Source organism: Anopheles gambiae, chromosome 2, assembly GCF_943734735.2.
Source record: "Anopheles gambiae chromosome 2, idAnoGambNW_F1_1, whole genome shotgun sequence".
Taxonomy (NCBI): domain Eukaryota; kingdom Metazoa; phylum Arthropoda; class Insecta; order Diptera; family Culicidae; genus Anopheles; species Anopheles gambiae.
Window position 1 is genome coordinate 16,766,400 of NC_064601.1, and position 18,893 is coordinate 16,785,292.

The 18,893-nt window shown below is 49.8% G+C and overlaps 1 protein-coding gene across 1 annotated transcript; it reads left to right on the forward strand.

Moving 5' to 3' along the window:
* The first annotated feature begins 1,504 nt into the window (after nt 1-1,504).
* On the forward strand, nt 1,505-14,283 carry LOC133391500 (uncharacterized). Its single transcript, XM_061646156.1, has 5 exons — nt 1,505-2,218; nt 2,295-5,404; nt 5,481-8,590; nt 8,667-11,776; nt 11,853-14,283. Exons 4-5 carry the CDS (start codon nt 11,719-11,721, stop codon nt 13,715-13,717), a joined length of 1,923 nt encoding a protein of 640 aa, XP_061502140.1. The 5' UTR covers nt 1,505-2,218; nt 2,295-5,404; nt 5,481-8,590; nt 8,667-11,718; the 3' UTR covers nt 13,718-14,283.
* Nucleotides 14,284-18,893: the final 4,610 nt, after the last annotated feature.

Below are 18,893 nucleotides of genomic sequence, written 5' to 3' on the forward strand. Positions count from 1 at the left end.
CTGTGTACCTTTTGCACCTCGCGGATATATGCACGAATTTCGCTGGAGTCGCTGCGCTCGATTCGATGCGCAAAAAAAAAAAAACAGAACCAAAAAAGCACAGAAAAATTCTCATCCTCAAGTCGAACATTTGACGTGGCCCGTTTTCGACGGCATTGCCCGGTGGTCACCCTCTGGTATCTTTCGCGGGGATGAAATATTGATAAATGTTTGCTTGGTCCGTGGTTCCCTCCACCGGGGATCCCATAAAACGCCAAACCAGCCCAACCAAATTGCACTTTGACGAAAGCGCGTCCCTGGGAGATGAAGATAGAGTATAAAAACACAAAAAAAATATGCAAGAATCCATCATTGCATACATCAGCCATCCTTAAAGAGATGTTTCCCTAAGGGAGGTGAAAGAGAGGGGGCAGAAGGGGAGGAACTCATATTTTTAGATGAATTCCTCAACCTCATACTCCTCCGAGTATGGCGCACGGGAGGGGATTGCATTCAGCATCGGTTCCAGCAAAAAATTGGATTATTAACACACACGGATCAAACAAGAGAGAGAAAAAAGGAGCACAACATGGCACAACGGGGTTAGCGGTCACCTGTGTCTTACCCTCCTCCACTCCCCTTTCCCCCAGAAGGACGTTGCACCCAGAGACGCCCCGATCCTTACCGGACACTCCAGCAAGGCTCGAAAAAATCGATATTGATCCATCGATTTCGTTGACAACTTGACAGGTGACAAATGAAGTATTATAGTCGGAGCCAGCGCAGGGCGAATACACACGGGCAGGTCAACGAAGTGGATAAGTAGCTGTGGATAACGCATCGAAATCCTCGTGTTCGAGGGCCGGGCCGAGGATGATAGGCATTTTTTTGTTGTTGCTGTTGTTGTTGTTGTTGGTTGGTTTGTGACGACCGTTGTAAGCATGTGTCTCTCGCCCGCCCCTGAGATGCAATCGATATATATATTTGTACGAGCAAGCTTTAACGATGCGTCCGCGTTTTAAAGTGGCCTGACGCAAGGATCGGTTCGATTGTTGTTTTTCTTTTTGTTTTTTTTCTGCGTCACGTAAGTTTGATTGGCATCGACGGTGCGAAAAATGCACCCTTTTGCACCGACCATTTCAAACCCTTTTTGCAATTAAAGCGTGCGTTTTGTTTTCGCATTGTCATAGAAATTGTATCAAATGTCGTCAGAACACGCATCCGCTTCCAAACACTGCAATTTAAACGCTGCCAACACCGAACTGCGGCGGAAAGCATATTTTTTCCCATGGTTGTACTTAACGGTCACCCCAACTCCGTTTTCCCTGTTTCGTTCACGTTCCTTTTTGCCCTGTAAATGGCCGCTGGCGCGCGCGCCCGATCACCTCTCAAACAACAATTCATTCGGGATAATCGGGTGTACCGGGTTGGGGGGTTTAAAAACAGAAAGAAATAACAAACTATCAATTCCATCAACCAGACCCACAGGCAGTGCGCTCTTCTGCCACACCATCTCGGAAACCATCTATATATAAATTTTCGTTAACGCTGACGCTCGATGTCACACTTTGCGTTACGCTGTTTCTATCTCGCCCGTTCTGCCTTCGCTGCCGTATAACACCATCACGCTCGCACGACCGCACGACGAATACCCCTACCATCGTGAGCACGACCAACGCTGCAGGGGTGCTCAACCGTTTCCTCGCTTTCCGAACTCGACCGAGCAGTGCGCACACTATCGACTCGCCCTTGCGAGCCCCTGCCAGCGCATGCGCGTACGAGCAAGCGAGCGAGCGAGCGAACGATCGAGTTGGCTACGCGATATGATATATTTTTTGACAAAACGAATATCGTTTATTAATACGGTTATAGGTGCGATTTACACTTTTTTAAGTTGATTTCCAGTTTTTTTTAGTTTAGTTTGAGTATTAGGTTAATTTCTTTAGGTGCGCATGGTGAAGTATAGTGTAGTGTAGTTTAGAAAAGTGTTGTGTATTGTAGTGTAGTTTAGTACGCAGGGCAGTGTAGATTTAGTGTAAGGAGATTATTTTCGTAACGTACGTTTCGTGTACGTTTTGTGGTTCAATTTGTTGTTCCTGCGTGGAACGTGTGTTCCTGTGTTCCTGTGTTCCTGTGTTTCTGTGTTCCGGCGTTTTCTTGCAATTCTGTTTTTGCTACGATATGGAGCATAATGAGGAAAGTGTGGGCAACGGTTGCCCTATGATTGACATCATGTCAGGTATAATATTTCCTACTTTCTTTTATTCACAGCACTTATCTAAAATTCTTTTTTTTTGTTTTACAATTTTCAACAGCCCCAGTTACAGAACCCTATCCACAAACCATGCAGCCCTCCGTAAGTGATATCGTCTCACAGAATCTCACTCCACCGGAAGAAACTCCGAACGAAAAGAAAGCAAGGCTTCAAAGGAAGCGACAGGCGTTGTACAGGGCCAAGAAGCGCCTCCCGGGTGCAGCTCCTACGCTGGCAGCTGTACAGGACGACCAACAGGCTGTACCTTCAACTTTGGCCGGGTCATCCTTATCAGCAGCTTCTGCAATCCTGCAACAACAACAACGAAGGAATACGGACGACGAATTGCTCAATGAAATCGCTGGACGATACTCCACCCCACCGGATGAAACACCACCCGAGAAGAAGGCAAGGCTCGCCAGAAAGCGACAAGCGCTGTACAGGGCCAAGAAGCGCCTCGCGGGAGCAGCTCCTACGGTGGCAGCTGTACAGGACGACCAACAGGCTGTACCGTCTACTTCGGCCGGGACATCCTTATCAGGAGCTCCAGCAATCTTGCAACAACAACAACTACGAAGGAATATTGACGATGATTTGCTCAATGAAATCGCTGGACGGTACTCCACCCCACCGGATGAAACACCACCCGAGAAGAAGGCAAGGCTCGCCAGAAAGCGACAGGCACTGTACAATGCCAGGAAGCGCATGGTGCAAACTCCGAATGTCGCAACTGTGGTCAACCGCGCCCCAGCACCAGCATCAGCACCAGTACCAGCACCAGCACCAGCACCAACACCAGCATTGGTAGACCCAACTGCAGCAGTTGCTATCCGAGTGCCAATACATCAGCAGCTACAAACATACGTGCGCCATCTTCGCGACCATGAAGCAGATCAGCAGCGACAATTCATAGCCCGGCGTCGTATGACCGGCCATCTGAGAGTAGCACATGGGAACCATGAGTCGTACAGTTGTCCCTCGCTTCATACGCTTGCACCACGCGTACCTTGCAATTTCTGTTCCGCTCTCAAGTGGCCTGGAGAGCCGCCCAGTGTGTGCTGCAACAGTGGACAAGTTGTGCTTCCACCGTTTCCCGAACCGCCAGCAGAGTTGCGCCAACTATTTGACGTGCCGCAATTTCTGCTCAACATCCGGCGATACAATAATGCGTTTGCCTTCACCTCTATCGGTGCCTCAATACGAGGAAATGACCCAGTACGCCAGGATCTACGAGTCGGTCACGGTGGAATTTACAACTATCGCATACAAGGTGCGCTTTGCCATCGAATCGGTTCGCTCGCTGTGCTTCCAGGACGTCCACCATGCTACGCACAGCTGTACTTTTATGATTCAAGCTCGGAGGGTCAGTACGACGAAATGCTGAACGCTCGGGCCATAGCATATGGTAGTGAGCTGAATCGTGAAATATTGGCCATTTTGCAACGTGTTTTTTCGACTCACAATCCGATTGCAGAGATGTTTAAGCATGCGTACGAACGGATGTCTGTTCGAGATGATCTGCGGCTTTGCATCCACTCGCGTATACCAGGCATCGATCAACGGCGTTACAATGCACCGACTGCAGATGAAGTTGGTGGCGTGTTCGTGTGCGATGATACTACCGGAGCCACGGAACATACACGCGATATTGTGCTGCAGCATCGTGCCACAGGATACTTGCAGCCTGTGTTTGATACCAACCAGTTGGCAGATGCACTCCAATACCCGATTCTGTTTCCGCGGGGTGAAACCGGTTGGACTTACGGTATGCCAAAGGTACAGCGCCGAACCAGACAGCAGCAACAACCAAGCAGACCAACAAGTTCGAGCAACGGAGCGGCGCACATAGATGAAAATGATGATGCTGCTGAGGATCCTAATCCTGAGTTGGATGGAGCAGAGCGTTCAGCAAATCAAATAACATAGCCGCATAGCCTGGCGGGAAAACGCTCAAACGCTTATGCATCGTGCCGGACGATTGTTTCAGCAGTACTGTGTAGACCAGTACTGTAAGATAGAGATGCAGCGGTTGAAATATTTGCGAGAGCACCAGGCACAACTTCGCACTGAGGCGTACACGGGCTTTATGGATCTTGCCGGCGCTGAAGGTACCATCGCGGATCTTCATCCCGATAATTTGCCTAATGTGGCTGTGGAAATCCCTGTAGTGCAAGAACCACCTGTTGCACCCCGTCGTTCCATCATCGATCCGCCCTCGAACCTGTCGCGTACGGGCACGCGTGTTATTCTCGGACCATCATTTGTCGGTAGCAATCGATATATGCGAGCGCAATATCAAGACGCAATATCCCCACATTTCCAGGCTCTCCAGCAATCTTTCCTTGGAATGCCATGAGACTTCCAATTTCCACGAGGAACGAGGTGGCATGCTCCAGTTGTTTCTGTGCAGCCTGGAGTTTCCGTGCGTAGCACTGTAACCGGGCCTCTTAAGCTAGTCTATATATAAATTTTCGTTAACGCTGACGCTCGATGTCACACTTTGCGTTACGCTGTTTCTATCTCGCCCGTTCTGCCTTCGCTGCCGTATAACACCATCACGCTCGCACGACCGCACGACGAATACCCCTACCATCGTGAGCACGACCAACGCTGCAGGGGTGCTCAACCGTTTCCTCGCTTTCCGAACTCGACCGAGCAGTGCGCACACTATCGACTCGCCCTTGCGAGCCCCTGCCAGCGCATGCGCGTACGAGCAAGCGAGCGAGCGAGCGAACGATCGAGTTGGCTACGCGATATGATATATTTTTTGACAAAACGAATATCGTTTATTAATACGGTTATAGGTGCGATTTACACTTTTTTAAGTTGATTTCCAGTTTTTTTTAGTTTAGTTTGAGTATTAGGTTAATTTCTTTAGGTGCGCATGGTGAAGTATAGTGTAGTGTAGTTTAGAAAAGTGTTGTGTATTGTAGTGTAGTTTAGTACGCAGGGCAGTGTAGATTTAGTGTAAGGAGATTATTTTCGTAACGTACGTTTCGTGTACGTTTTGTGGTTCAATTTGTTGTTCCTGCGTGGAACGTGTGTTCCTGTGTTCCTGTGTTCCTGTGTTTCTGTGTTCCGGCGTTTTCTTGCAATTCTGTTTTTGCTACGATATGGAGCATAATGAGGAAAGTGTGGGCAACGGTTGCCCTATGATTGACATCATGTCAGGTATAATATTTCCTACTTTCTTTTATTCACAGCACTTATCTAAAATTCTTTTTTTTTGTTTTACAATTTTCAACAGCCCCAGTTACAGAACCCTATCCACAAACCATGCAGCCCTCCGTAAGTGATATCGTCTCACAGAATCTCACTCCACCGGAAGAAACTCCGAACGAAAAGAAAGCAAGGCTTCAAAGGAAGCGACAGGCGTTGTACAGGGCCAAGAAGCGCCTCCCGGGTGCAGCTCCTACGCTGGCAGCTGTACAGGACGACCAACAGGCTGTACCTTCAACTTTGGCCGGGTCATCCTTATCAGCAGCTTCTGCAATCCTGCAACAACAACAACGAAGGAATACGGACGACGAATTGCTCAATGAAATCGCTGGACGATACTCCACCCCACCGGATGAAACACCACCCGAGAAGAAGGCAAGGCTCGCCAGAAAGCGACAAGCGCTGTACAGGGCCAAGAAGCGCCTCGCGGGAGCAGCTCCTACGGTGGCAGCTGTACAGGACGACCAACAGGCTGTACCGTCTACTTCGGCCGGGACATCCTTATCAGGAGCTCCAGCAATCTTGCAACAACAACAACTACGAAGGAATATTGACGATGATTTGCTCAATGAAATCGCTGGACGGTACTCCACCCCACCGGATGAAACACCACCCGAGAAGAAGGCAAGGCTCGCCAGAAAGCGACAGGCACTGTACAATGCCAGGAAGCGCATGGTGCAAACTCCGAATGTCGCAACTGTGGTCAACCGCGCCCCAGCACCAGCATCAGCACCAGTACCAGCACCAGCACCAGCACCAACACCAGCATTGGTAGACCCAACTGCAGCAGTTGCTATCCGAGTGCCAATACATCAGCAGCTACAAACATACGTGCGCCATCTTCGCGACCATGAAGCAGATCAGCAGCGACAATTCATAGCCCGGCGTCGTATGACCGGCCATCTGAGAGTAGCACATGGGAACCATGAGTCGTACAGTTGTCCCTCGCTTCATACGCTTGCACCACGCGTACCTTGCAATTTCTGTTCCGCTCTCAAGTGGCCTGGAGAGCCGCCCAGTGTGTGCTGCAACAGTGGACAAGTTGTGCTTCCACCGTTTCCCGAACCGCCAGCAGAGTTGCGCCAACTATTTGACGTGCCGCAATTTCTGCTCAACATCCGGCGATACAATAATGCGTTTGCCTTCACCTCTATCGGTGCCTCAATACGAGGAAATGACCCAGTACGCCAGGATCTACGAGTCGGTCACGGTGGAATTTACAACTATCGCATACAAGGTGCGCTTTGCCATCGAATCGGTTCGCTCGCTGTGCTTCCAGGACGTCCACCATGCTACGCACAGCTGTACTTTTATGATTCAAGCTCGGAGGGTCAGTACGACGAAATGCTGAACGCTCGGGCCATAGCATATGGTAGTGAGCTGAATCGTGAAATATTGGCCATTTTGCAACGTGTTTTTTCGACTCACAATCCGATTGCAGAGATGTTTAAGCATGCGTACGAACGGATGTCTGTTCGAGATGATCTGCGGCTTTGCATCCACTCGCGTATACCAGGCATCGATCAACGGCGTTACAATGCACCGACTGCAGATGAAGTTGGTGGCGTGTTCGTGTGCGATGATACTACCGGAGCCACGGAACATACACGCGATATTGTGCTGCAGCATCGTGCCACAGGATACTTGCAGCCTGTGTTTGATACCAACCAGTTGGCAGATGCACTCCAATACCCGATTCTGTTTCCGCGGGGTGAAACCGGTTGGACTTACGGTATGCCAAAGGTACAGCGCCGAACCAGACAGCAGCAACAACCAAGCAGACCAACAAGTTCGAGCAACGGAGCGGCGCACATAGATGAAAATGATGATGCTGCTGAGGATCCTAATCCTGAGTTGGATGGAGCAGAGCGTTCAGCAAATCAAATAACATAGCCGCATAGCCTGGCGGGAAAACGCTCAAACGCTTATGCATCGTGCCGGACGATTGTTTCAGCAGTACTGTGTAGACCAGTACTGTAAGATAGAGATGCAGCGGTTGAAATATTTGCGAGAGCACCAGGCACAACTTCGCACTGAGGCGTACACGGGCTTTATGGATCTTGCCGGCGCTGAAGGTACCATCGCGGATCTTCATCCCGATAATTTGCCTAATGTGGCTGTGGAAATCCCTGTAGTGCAAGAACCACCTGTTGCACCCCGTCGTTCCATCATCGATCCGCCCTCGAACCTGTCGCGTACGGGCACGCGTGTTATTCTCGGACCATCATTTGTCGGTAGCAATCGATATATGCGAGCGCAATATCAAGACGCAATATCCCCACATTTCCAGGCTCTCCAGCAATCTTTCCTTGGAATGCCATGAGACTTCCAATTTCCACGAGGAACGAGGTGGCATGCTCCAGTTGTTTCTGTGCAGCCTGGAGTTTCCGTGCGTAGCACTGTAACCGGGCCTCTTAAGCTAGTCTATATATAAATTTTCGTTAACGCTGACGCTCGATGTCACACTTTGCGTTACGCTGTTTCTATCTCGCCCGTTCTGCCTTCGCTGCCGTATAACACCATCACGCTCGCACGACCGCACGACGAATACCCCTACCATCGTGAGCACGACCAACGCTGCAGGGGTGCTCAACCGTTTCCTCGCTTTCCGAACTCGACCGAGCAGTGCGCACACTATCGACTCGCCCTTGCGAGCCCCTGCCAGCGCATGCGCGTACGAGCAAGCGAGCGAGCGAGCGAACGATCGAGTTGGCTACGCGATATGATATATTTTTTGACAAAACGAATATCGTTTATTAATACGGTTATAGGTGCGATTTACACTTTTTTAAGTTGATTTCCAGTTTTTTTTAGTTTAGTTTGAGTATTAGGTTAATTTCTTTAGGTGCGCATGGTGAAGTATAGTGTAGTGTAGTTTAGAAAAGTGTTGTGTATTGTAGTGTAGTTTAGTACGCAGGGCAGTGTAGATTTAGTGTAAGGAGATTATTTTCGTAACGTACGTTTCGTGTACGTTTTGTGGTTCAATTTGTTGTTCCTGCGTGGAACGTGTGTTCCTGTGTTCCTGTGTTCCTGTGTTTCTGTGTTCCGGCGTTTTCTTGCAATTCTGTTTTTGCTACGATATGGAGCATAATGAGGAAAGTGTGGGCAACGGTTGCCCTATGATTGACATCATGTCAGGTATAATATTTCCTACTTTCTTTTATTCACAGCACTTATCTAAAATTCTTTTTTTTTGTTTTACAATTTTCAACAGCCCCAGTTACAGAACCCTATCCACAAACCATGCAGCCCTCCGTAAGTGATATCGTCTCACAGAATCTCACTCCACCGGAAGAAACTCCGAACGAAAAGAAAGCAAGGCTTCAAAGGAAGCGACAGGCGTTGTACAGGGCCAAGAAGCGCCTCCCGGGTGCAGCTCCTACGCTGGCAGCTGTACAGGACGACCAACAGGCTGTACCTTCAACTTTGGCCGGGTCATCCTTATCAGCAGCTTCTGCAATCCTGCAACAACAACAACGAAGGAATACGGACGACGAATTGCTCAATGAAATCGCTGGACGATACTCCACCCCACCGGATGAAACACCACCCGAGAAGAAGGCAAGGCTCGCCAGAAAGCGACAAGCGCTGTACAGGGCCAAGAAGCGCCTCGCGGGAGCAGCTCCTACGGTGGCAGCTGTACAGGACGACCAACAGGCTGTACCGTCTACTTCGGCCGGGACATCCTTATCAGGAGCTCCAGCAATCTTGCAACAACAACAACTACGAAGGAATATTGACGATGATTTGCTCAATGAAATCGCTGGACGGTACTCCACCCCACCGGATGAAACACCACCCGAGAAGAAGGCAAGGCTCGCCAGAAAGCGACAGGCACTGTACAATGCCAGGAAGCGCATGGTGCAAACTCCGAATGTCGCAACTGTGGTCAACCGCGCCCCAGCACCAGCATCAGCACCAGTACCAGCACCAGCACCAGCACCAACACCAGCATTGGTAGACCCAACTGCAGCAGTTGCTATCCGAGTGCCAATACATCAGCAGCTACAAACATACGTGCGCCATCTTCGCGACCATGAAGCAGATCAGCAGCGACAATTCATAGCCCGGCGTCGTATGACCGGCCATCTGAGAGTAGCACATGGGAACCATGAGTCGTACAGTTGTCCCTCGCTTCATACGCTTGCACCACGCGTACCTTGCAATTTCTGTTCCGCTCTCAAGTGGCCTGGAGAGCCGCCCAGTGTGTGCTGCAACAGTGGACAAGTTGTGCTTCCACCGTTTCCCGAACCGCCAGCAGAGTTGCGCCAACTATTTGACGTGCCGCAATTTCTGCTCAACATCCGGCGATACAATAATGCGTTTGCCTTCACCTCTATCGGTGCCTCAATACGAGGAAATGACCCAGTACGCCAGGATCTACGAGTCGGTCACGGTGGAATTTACAACTATCGCATACAAGGTGCGCTTTGCCATCGAATCGGTTCGCTCGCTGTGCTTCCAGGACGTCCACCATGCTACGCACAGCTGTACTTTTATGATTCAAGCTCGGAGGGTCAGTACGACGAAATGCTGAACGCTCGGGCCATAGCATATGGTAGTGAGCTGAATCGTGAAATATTGGCCATTTTGCAACGTGTTTTTTCGACTCACAATCCGATTGCAGAGATGTTTAAGCATGCGTACGAACGGATGTCTGTTCGAGATGATCTGCGGCTTTGCATCCACTCGCGTATACCAGGCATCGATCAACGGCGTTACAATGCACCGACTGCAGATGAAGTTGGTGGCGTGTTCGTGTGCGATGATACTACCGGAGCCACGGAACATACACGCGATATTGTGCTGCAGCATCGTGCCACAGGATACTTGCAGCCTGTGTTTGATACCAACCAGTTGGCAGATGCACTCCAATACCCGATTCTGTTTCCGCGGGGTGAAACCGGTTGGACTTACGGTATGCCAAAGGTACAGCGCCGAACCAGACAGCAGCAACAACCAAGCAGACCAACAAGTTCGAGCAACGGAGCGGCGCACATAGATGAAAATGATGATGCTGCTGAGGATCCTAATCCTGAGTTGGATGGAGCAGAGCGTTCAGCAAATCAAATAACATAGCCGCATAGCCTGGCGGGAAAACGCTCAAACGCTTATGCATCGTGCCGGACGATTGTTTCAGCAGTACTGTGTAGACCAGTACTGTAAGATAGAGATGCAGCGGTTGAAATATTTGCGAGAGCACCAGGCACAACTTCGCACTGAGGCGTACACGGGCTTTATGGATCTTGCCGGCGCTGAAGGTACCATCGCGGATCTTCATCCCGATAATTTGCCTAATGTGGCTGTGGAAATCCCTGTAGTGCAAGAACCACCTGTTGCACCCCGTCGTTCCATCATCGATCCGCCCTCGAACCTGTCGCGTACGGGCACGCGTGTTATTCTCGGACCATCATTTGTCGGTAGCAATCGATATATGCGAGCGCAATATCAAGACGCAATATCCCCACATTTCCAGGCTCTCCAGCAATCTTTCCTTGGAATGCCATGAGACTTCCAATTTCCACGAGGAACGAGGTGGCATGCTCCAGTTGTTTCTGTGCAGCCTGGAGTTTCCGTGCGTAGCACTGTAACCGGGCCTCTTAAGCTAGTCTATATATAAATTTTCGTTAACGCTGACGCTCGATGTCACACTTTGCGTTACGCTGTTTCTATCTCGCCCGTTCTGCCTTCGCTGCCGTATAACACCATCACGCTCGCACGACCGCACGACGAATACCCCTACCATCGTGAGCACGACCAACGCTGCAGGGGTGCTCAACCGTTTCCTCGCTTTCCGAACTCGACCGAGCAGTGCGCACACTATCGACTCGCCCTTGCGAGCCCCTGCCAGCGCATGCGCGTACGAGCAAGCGAGCGAGCGAGCGAACGATCGAGTTGGCTACGCGATATGATATATTTTTTGACAAAACGAATATCGTTTATTAATACGGTTATAGGTGCGATTTACACTTTTTTAAGTTGATTTCCAGTTTTTTTTAGTTTAGTTTGAGTATTAGGTTAATTTCTTTAGGTGCGCATGGTGAAGTATAGTGTAGTGTAGTTTAGAAAAGTGTTGTGTATTGTAGTGTAGTTTAGTACGCAGGGCAGTGTAGATTTAGTGTAAGGAGATTATTTTCGTAACGTACGTTTCGTGTACGTTTTGTGGTTCAATTTGTTGTTCCTGCGTGGAACGTGTGTTCCTGTGTTCCTGTGTTCCTGTGTTTCTGTGTTCCGGCGTTTTCTTGCAATTCTGTTTTTGCTACGATATGGAGCATAATGAGGAAAGTGTGGGCAACGGTTGCCCTATGATTGACATCATGTCAGGTATAATATTTCCTACTTTCTTTTATTCACAGCACTTATCTAAAATTCTTTTTTTTTGTTTTACAATTTTCAACAGCCCCAGTTACAGAACCCTATCCACAAACCATGCAGCCCTCCGTAAGTGATATCGTCTCACAGAATCTCACTCCACCGGAAGAAACTCCGAACGAAAAGAAAGCAAGGCTTCAAAGGAAGCGACAGGCGTTGTACAGGGCCAAGAAGCGCCTCCCGGGTGCAGCTCCTACGCTGGCAGCTGTACAGGACGACCAACAGGCTGTACCTTCAACTTTGGCCGGGTCATCCTTATCAGCAGCTTCTGCAATCCTGCAACAACAACAACGAAGGAATACGGACGACGAATTGCTCAATGAAATCGCTGGACGATACTCCACCCCACCGGATGAAACACCACCCGAGAAGAAGGCAAGGCTCGCCAGAAAGCGACAAGCGCTGTACAGGGCCAAGAAGCGCCTCGCGGGAGCAGCTCCTACGGTGGCAGCTGTACAGGACGACCAACAGGCTGTACCGTCTACTTCGGCCGGGACATCCTTATCAGGAGCTCCAGCAATCTTGCAACAACAACAACTACGAAGGAATATTGACGATGATTTGCTCAATGAAATCGCTGGACGGTACTCCACCCCACCGGATGAAACACCACCCGAGAAGAAGGCAAGGCTCGCCAGAAAGCGACAGGCACTGTACAATGCCAGGAAGCGCATGGTGCAAACTCCGAATGTCGCAACTGTGGTCAACCGCGCCCCAGCACCAGCATCAGCACCAGTACCAGCACCAGCACCAGCACCAACACCAGCATTGGTAGACCCAACTGCAGCAGTTGCTATCCGAGTGCCAATACATCAGCAGCTACAAACATACGTGCGCCATCTTCGCGACCATGAAGCAGATCAGCAGCGACAATTCATAGCCCGGCGTCGTATGACCGGCCATCTGAGAGTAGCACATGGGAACCATGAGTCGTACAGTTGTCCCTCGCTTCATACGCTTGCACCACGCGTACCTTGCAATTTCTGTTCCGCTCTCAAGTGGCCTGGAGAGCCGCCCAGTGTGTGCTGCAACAGTGGACAAGTTGTGCTTCCACCGTTTCCCGAACCGCCAGCAGAGTTGCGCCAACTATTTGACGTGCCGCAATTTCTGCTCAACATCCGGCGATACAATAATGCGTTTGCCTTCACCTCTATCGGTGCCTCAATACGAGGAAATGACCCAGTACGCCAGGATCTACGAGTCGGTCACGGTGGAATTTACAACTATCGCATACAAGGTGCGCTTTGCCATCGAATCGGTTCGCTCGCTGTGCTTCCAGGACGTCCACCATGCTACGCACAGCTGTACTTTTATGATTCAAGCTCGGAGGGTCAGTACGACGAAATGCTGAACGCTCGGGCCATAGCATATGGTAGTGAGCTGAATCGTGAAATATTGGCCATTTTGCAACGTGTTTTTTCGACTCACAATCCGATTGCAGAGATGTTTAAGCATGCGTACGAACGGATGTCTGTTCGAGATGATCTGCGGCTTTGCATCCACTCGCGTATACCAGGCATCGATCAACGGCGTTACAATGCACCGACTGCAGATGAAGTTGGTGGCGTGTTCGTGTGCGATGATACTACCGGAGCCACGGAACATACACGCGATATTGTGCTGCAGCATCGTGCCACAGGATACTTGCAGCCTGTGTTTGATACCAACCAGTTGGCAGATGCACTCCAATACCCGATTCTGTTTCCGCGGGGTGAAACCGGTTGGACTTACGGTATGCCAAAGGTACAGCGCCGAACCAGACAGCAGCAACAACCAAGCAGACCAACAAGTTCGAGCAACGGAGCGGCGCACATAGATGAAAATGATGATGCTGCTGAGGATCCTAATCCTGAGTTGGATGGAGCAGAGCGTTCAGCAAATCAAATAACATAGCCGCATAGCCTGGCGGGAAAACGCTCAAACGCTTATGCATCGTGCCGGACGATTGTTTCAGCAGTACTGTGTAGACCAGTACTGTAAGATAGAGATGCAGCGGTTGAAATATTTGCGAGAGCACCAGGCACAACTTCGCACTGAGGCGTACACGGGCTTTATGGATCTTGCCGGCGCTGAAGGTACCATCGCGGATCTTCATCCCGATAATTTGCCTAATGTGGCTGTGGAAATCCCTGTAGTGCAAGAACCACCTGTTGCACCCCGTCGTTCCATCATCGATCCGCCCTCGAACCTGTCGCGTACGGGCACGCGTGTTATTCTCGGACCATCATTTGTCGGTAGCAATCGATATATGCGAGCGCAATATCAAGACGCAATATCCCCACATTTCCAGGCTCTCCAGCAATCTTTCCTTGGAATGCCATGAGACTTCCAATTTCCACGAGGAACGAGGTGGCATGCTCCAGTTGTTTCTGTGCAGCCTGGAGTTTCCGTGCGTAGCACTGTAACCGGGCCTCTTAAGCTAGTCAAAACAAACAATCAAACTAGCAGGGCCAAACACAGCAAACCCCCAGAGTAAAAACGGTACGGCCCCGAGATCGTGATCGAAGCAACAGTAGAGAAATTTGCGCAAACGGAAGTCACCGCTACGCAATACACTCGCGCGCGCGAACGCACGCTCTTCCTCTCACTCTCACTGTGCAGAATAGTTGCATTCTGCCGGGTCCTGTCACACATTACACACCCTTTCTGCACTGTGACACACACACACACATACACAACAAACGGCACAGTCATCCCAAGCCAAGTCGGTCGTGTTTTACGGTATTATTATTGCTACGTCGACTACCGGTTGCTGCTGCTCTTATTAGCGAGCGAAGCATCTCGGAACACGATCACATTTCCACGCCCCGACTGGTATACCGGTCTCGCACTCAATCTGTGTCTCTGTGTGTGTGTGTATGTGTGTGTGTTACGGTGTCTGAGTGTCGATATAAAATTTATTTTATGCTGATGATGGTGTAGATTATCTGCATCAATTGATGACAATTTTCGGTTCCGGAATCGGTCGTAAAATCGTAACACTGCTTCTCGAGGACAGAACCCGTCGCGCAATATTCCACGCGTGTCTTGTACACACTGTCCGGGACCGGGACGGGCAGGCAGATGAGAGCCCTTAGCCAGGAGGGGAACGAACACGGGTTTTCGCACGATTTCGCATTAGACGGAGGGGGAAAATAAGAACAGAACAAAAAAGGTTGTGTTTGTACCGCCCGATTACCGCTGCGTGCACGAACCATCACCGAACCAGACGCTCTGTGACACGGGAAGAGTGTGTTTGTGTGTCCACACAGCATTCAAGTGGCACTTCAGTGGTCCCAACCGGGCTCGAGAGACCGGAACCGGGGGAATTTCAATTCACCACATATCCTTACCGAGGAAAACAACCCGCCGGCCATCCCGTAGTATCATTATGTGCGGAAGAAAATTGCACACAATTTTTTTTTTGTTTTGGGTAACTGGGAAAGGTTTGGGGGAAAACAACATGTCGAGTACTCGTCAACTGTCAACTTTCACCACGCCAGTGCTCATCCGTAGCTGGGGAAAAACAACGAGCCGCTTCCAAGACACTAAGTCGTCGAAGGGACGAACTGTGCCTGTGGTGGGAAAGATCTTGCCGGAAAGATAGGGACGAAGCCTTCACGCCTTCGCCGTGGTTTGTGGTGCGTATCGACAGAGGTCGAGCGGTGGCGTTCAACACTCCAGTCACTGCCAAACTCTGCCAAGCAACATCCAGACCATCCCGTTAAGCCATGGCGTGGGCTTTTTCGGGATTTTTGGGGAAATGGTACCAATATACCGGAAGTGTTTTCCCCGTAGTTCCAAATGAACTACGCGGGCTCGTCTTGCGATTGTACATCAATTTTCTGTACGCTTCGGTTCCTTTCCCAAATTCTTGTCTAATGCTAGGCTCAACTTCATTTCCCAAAACACCCGGAAGCAGAGTACCAGCAGGCACCAAAACAGCGAGAGCGTGCGCCTTACTTCACGCCCTCTCTGTGCTCGAGGACCGAATTGCGTGGAATTGTTTTAGGATTATGGTTGTAAAGTTAATAAGCAGCTCCGAGTGACTTCTTTTACCGGAGCCAACAACCCCTTTATTCCCTCGGCTCGAGCTGGAAGCTGGCACAATCGCGAAAGGGGTGCATGAGGGGTTGCCGGTGTACAGCCGGCATGGTGTAGCGCCTGTCAACTGGATTGAAGAAGTGTTTCTAATTTCGAACCAGCACACCAGCGCTGCGGCGTAAAACTGCCTATCGCCCGCACTCGCAAGCTAATTGTCCTTGTGTCCTGTGGGTGGCGAAGGAAGGGGGATGGCCAAAAGGATACCACCGGCTGCTGGCGTCAGCTTTTCGTAATGAGCGTAGTAAGCCTTCCGTTGGCAATCATTGGTGATGGTGACACCGCCACCCAGGGCCGGAGATGGTATCAAACCGGTGCCGGAGACGCTAAACTCATTCACCAGCAGCAGCCGCTTCCGATGGGAGGAGGAGGGCTTTTTTCCCCCCGACACAGCAGCCGTAGCAGCCACATTTGGTCGCTAAGCTGGGAAAAGGGAGGGCGCTGGCTGGCATGTTCCGCAAAATCCAGCAAGGGGACCAAAACCAAATTGGTCGAAGAAACATCTGAGATCTGGAGAGCATATCACCAGCACCAGCAACAAAAAAGGGATTTGTTCGCTCTTTGGAATGGGTGGGAGGGGAGGGGATGGGGGAGGGCGATGGAAACGGCGATTTTGGGAACGGGCATCACAGCCGCGCGACACCGTAAACCTTTAAATTATTCAAAGCAGTGATTAAAAACTGACTGGCTTGCTAGAGGCGCAGAAAGCGGAGAGCGGAAGTTCAGGACCGCAGGCTAGCCGAGCTAAAGTCCCGTTAGGGAACAGTTTTATTCAATTTAAGTGTCCATTTTTAACGCATTATTGATGAATAAATTTCCGCATTTTCTGCACCCACCAACGGGGGCTGGCTGCGACATCCCGGCCAGCGTGCGCGTCGGTTTGGTTGCGTCTCGGGGAAAAAGGTGTGGGAAATAAAGTTTTTTTCTCCCTCCCCTCCCCCCGCTTGTGCTATGGAGCAGTGCAGATGTGATATCTTCATTGCAATACACACTACTATCGGGCAATTCGCGTCCAACCACCCTTCCCACCCAAACAACGATACAGTCGACAGTAGGCCGGAGCAGTTGGTGCGGAGACGGTGCGGAAAAACTCCCCGACGTTTGGGGAATAACGGTTACAGTCTATTACCGCCAGATGGCGTCACCTGGTTGTTGTTGTTTGGTTGTTGTTTTTTTCGTTGCGCAGATTTTCCCGCTTGCTGAGATTTTGCCAACTGTGGGGGACTGTTTTTGTTTTGTGATTTTGGTTGTTGGCCCTGGTGTCCATTGAGAAGGGTGCGATGGGTTGGTGTGTCCTGCCACAATGGCATAGTGCAGTGAGGGGATCTTTTTTCTGGTTATCCCTTCAAGCAGTGATCAGCAACCTTTTGAGTTGTAGGAGGCTAAAAATCTCAATTACTTGTAGGATAACAATCGAAACTTCAGGTTAGGAGCAAAATTAAAATATACTTTATGCTGTTATGCTAATTTTAAAGCCTTTCGCATGGATGTTCTTCACAATATTAAGAAAAGTGAATATTCCATTGTTCTATATCTGTATCTGTTTTAACTACGGAATGTACTGTTTTATTCAATGAAAAATGTCATTTTTTTTCGACAAATTACTTACGATAACGTGAGTTGTTATGCCTTCAACCAAACACCTAATAACATAATGACTATAAATACATCTGCATGTTTTAAATGCTTCTTTTTTATTAAAAAGGAATTTTTACATTGATAACATTGATTTACCGATCTCTGCCGCTGTCAATCGATCTTTAATCTAAAACAAGTCGTCTTCCTGTCGCATCGAAAGAAAAATTGTGTGTGAAAACACTTGGAACGAGTTATTGTTTAACAATCGAAATGAGAGTCACAGTTTTCAAAAAAGCACCAACAGTTGTACCTAATTTTTGCATAGTTTATGTTTCAATCCAAGCTGCAGCTCAACTGTTTAGCAATTGATTTTATCTGCTGATTTTAACATCGAGTTTGCAGAGCATTATAACACATGTAGCAAATGTTTATTCAGACATCAGCGCTGTAGAGCCCTACTTAAGGGCCGAGTTTCGGCAATGGCGGAATCGCAGGTTGCCGACCGCTGCCCTAAGGAACATCGGTAGCTTTTTTAACATTTAAAGGGGACCGGAAAAGTAAAGCAAAGCCCAGTCCCCCAATGCTTGTGTGTATATATATATGTGTGTGTATGTTTTTCCAATTTACTGGTACCGCTGGTACAAGCAGTTTTCCTGCTACACACACACACACACACACACATTCTGCTCAGAATCAGCTCACCATTCCCCCGTTGATCCGACACCACAAAATGAATTCAATTTGGCGCACACTACGCCACGCCGGTTGTTTTTTTTTTTGTTTCGCTTTTTCCCTCTACCACCGCGCATCGTTGCGCCGGGCATTTTCCCGCCCGTTTGCGTAGGGGAAAAGCAAAAATTTAAATAAAAAACTCATTTCCACTTCCTAGCCGGTTGGTGCCGGGTGGCACCGGGCCTACAACACCACTTCCCCAATACTGGCGAAACATCAGCGCAATCACCACCACCATCAGCCATCATCAACACCATTCGAAAGCCATCCAGCTCGCTGGAGAAAATCGCAACAACAACAACGCAACATTTATGCAAACGAAGGTGGGGAGGGGCGGTGGAAGGAGGAGTCAAACAATCGGACAATGTGAATCCCTGCGCCCTGCGCCGGGAGTTGTATTGCCCGTACGTAGGACAGCCCGTGCGTGGCGTGCGTCCCGTGCGCGCGTTCAGAGAAAAGGGGCCACGCAAAATGCCCCGGCTGGTGGCGCACTCTCTGGCCTCACGAAGGGAGGGGGAGGATAATTTTATGCCACCACGAAATGTTGCATTTTATGAACCATTTGCCACCTCCACTGGAGCAGATTGGTCGGTGCTGGTGGGAAGTGGTGCATTTCAGTGATGGGGCGTCCGGGTATATCGGAGTGATTCTAACGGACAGCGGGGACCAAGCTTGGAGT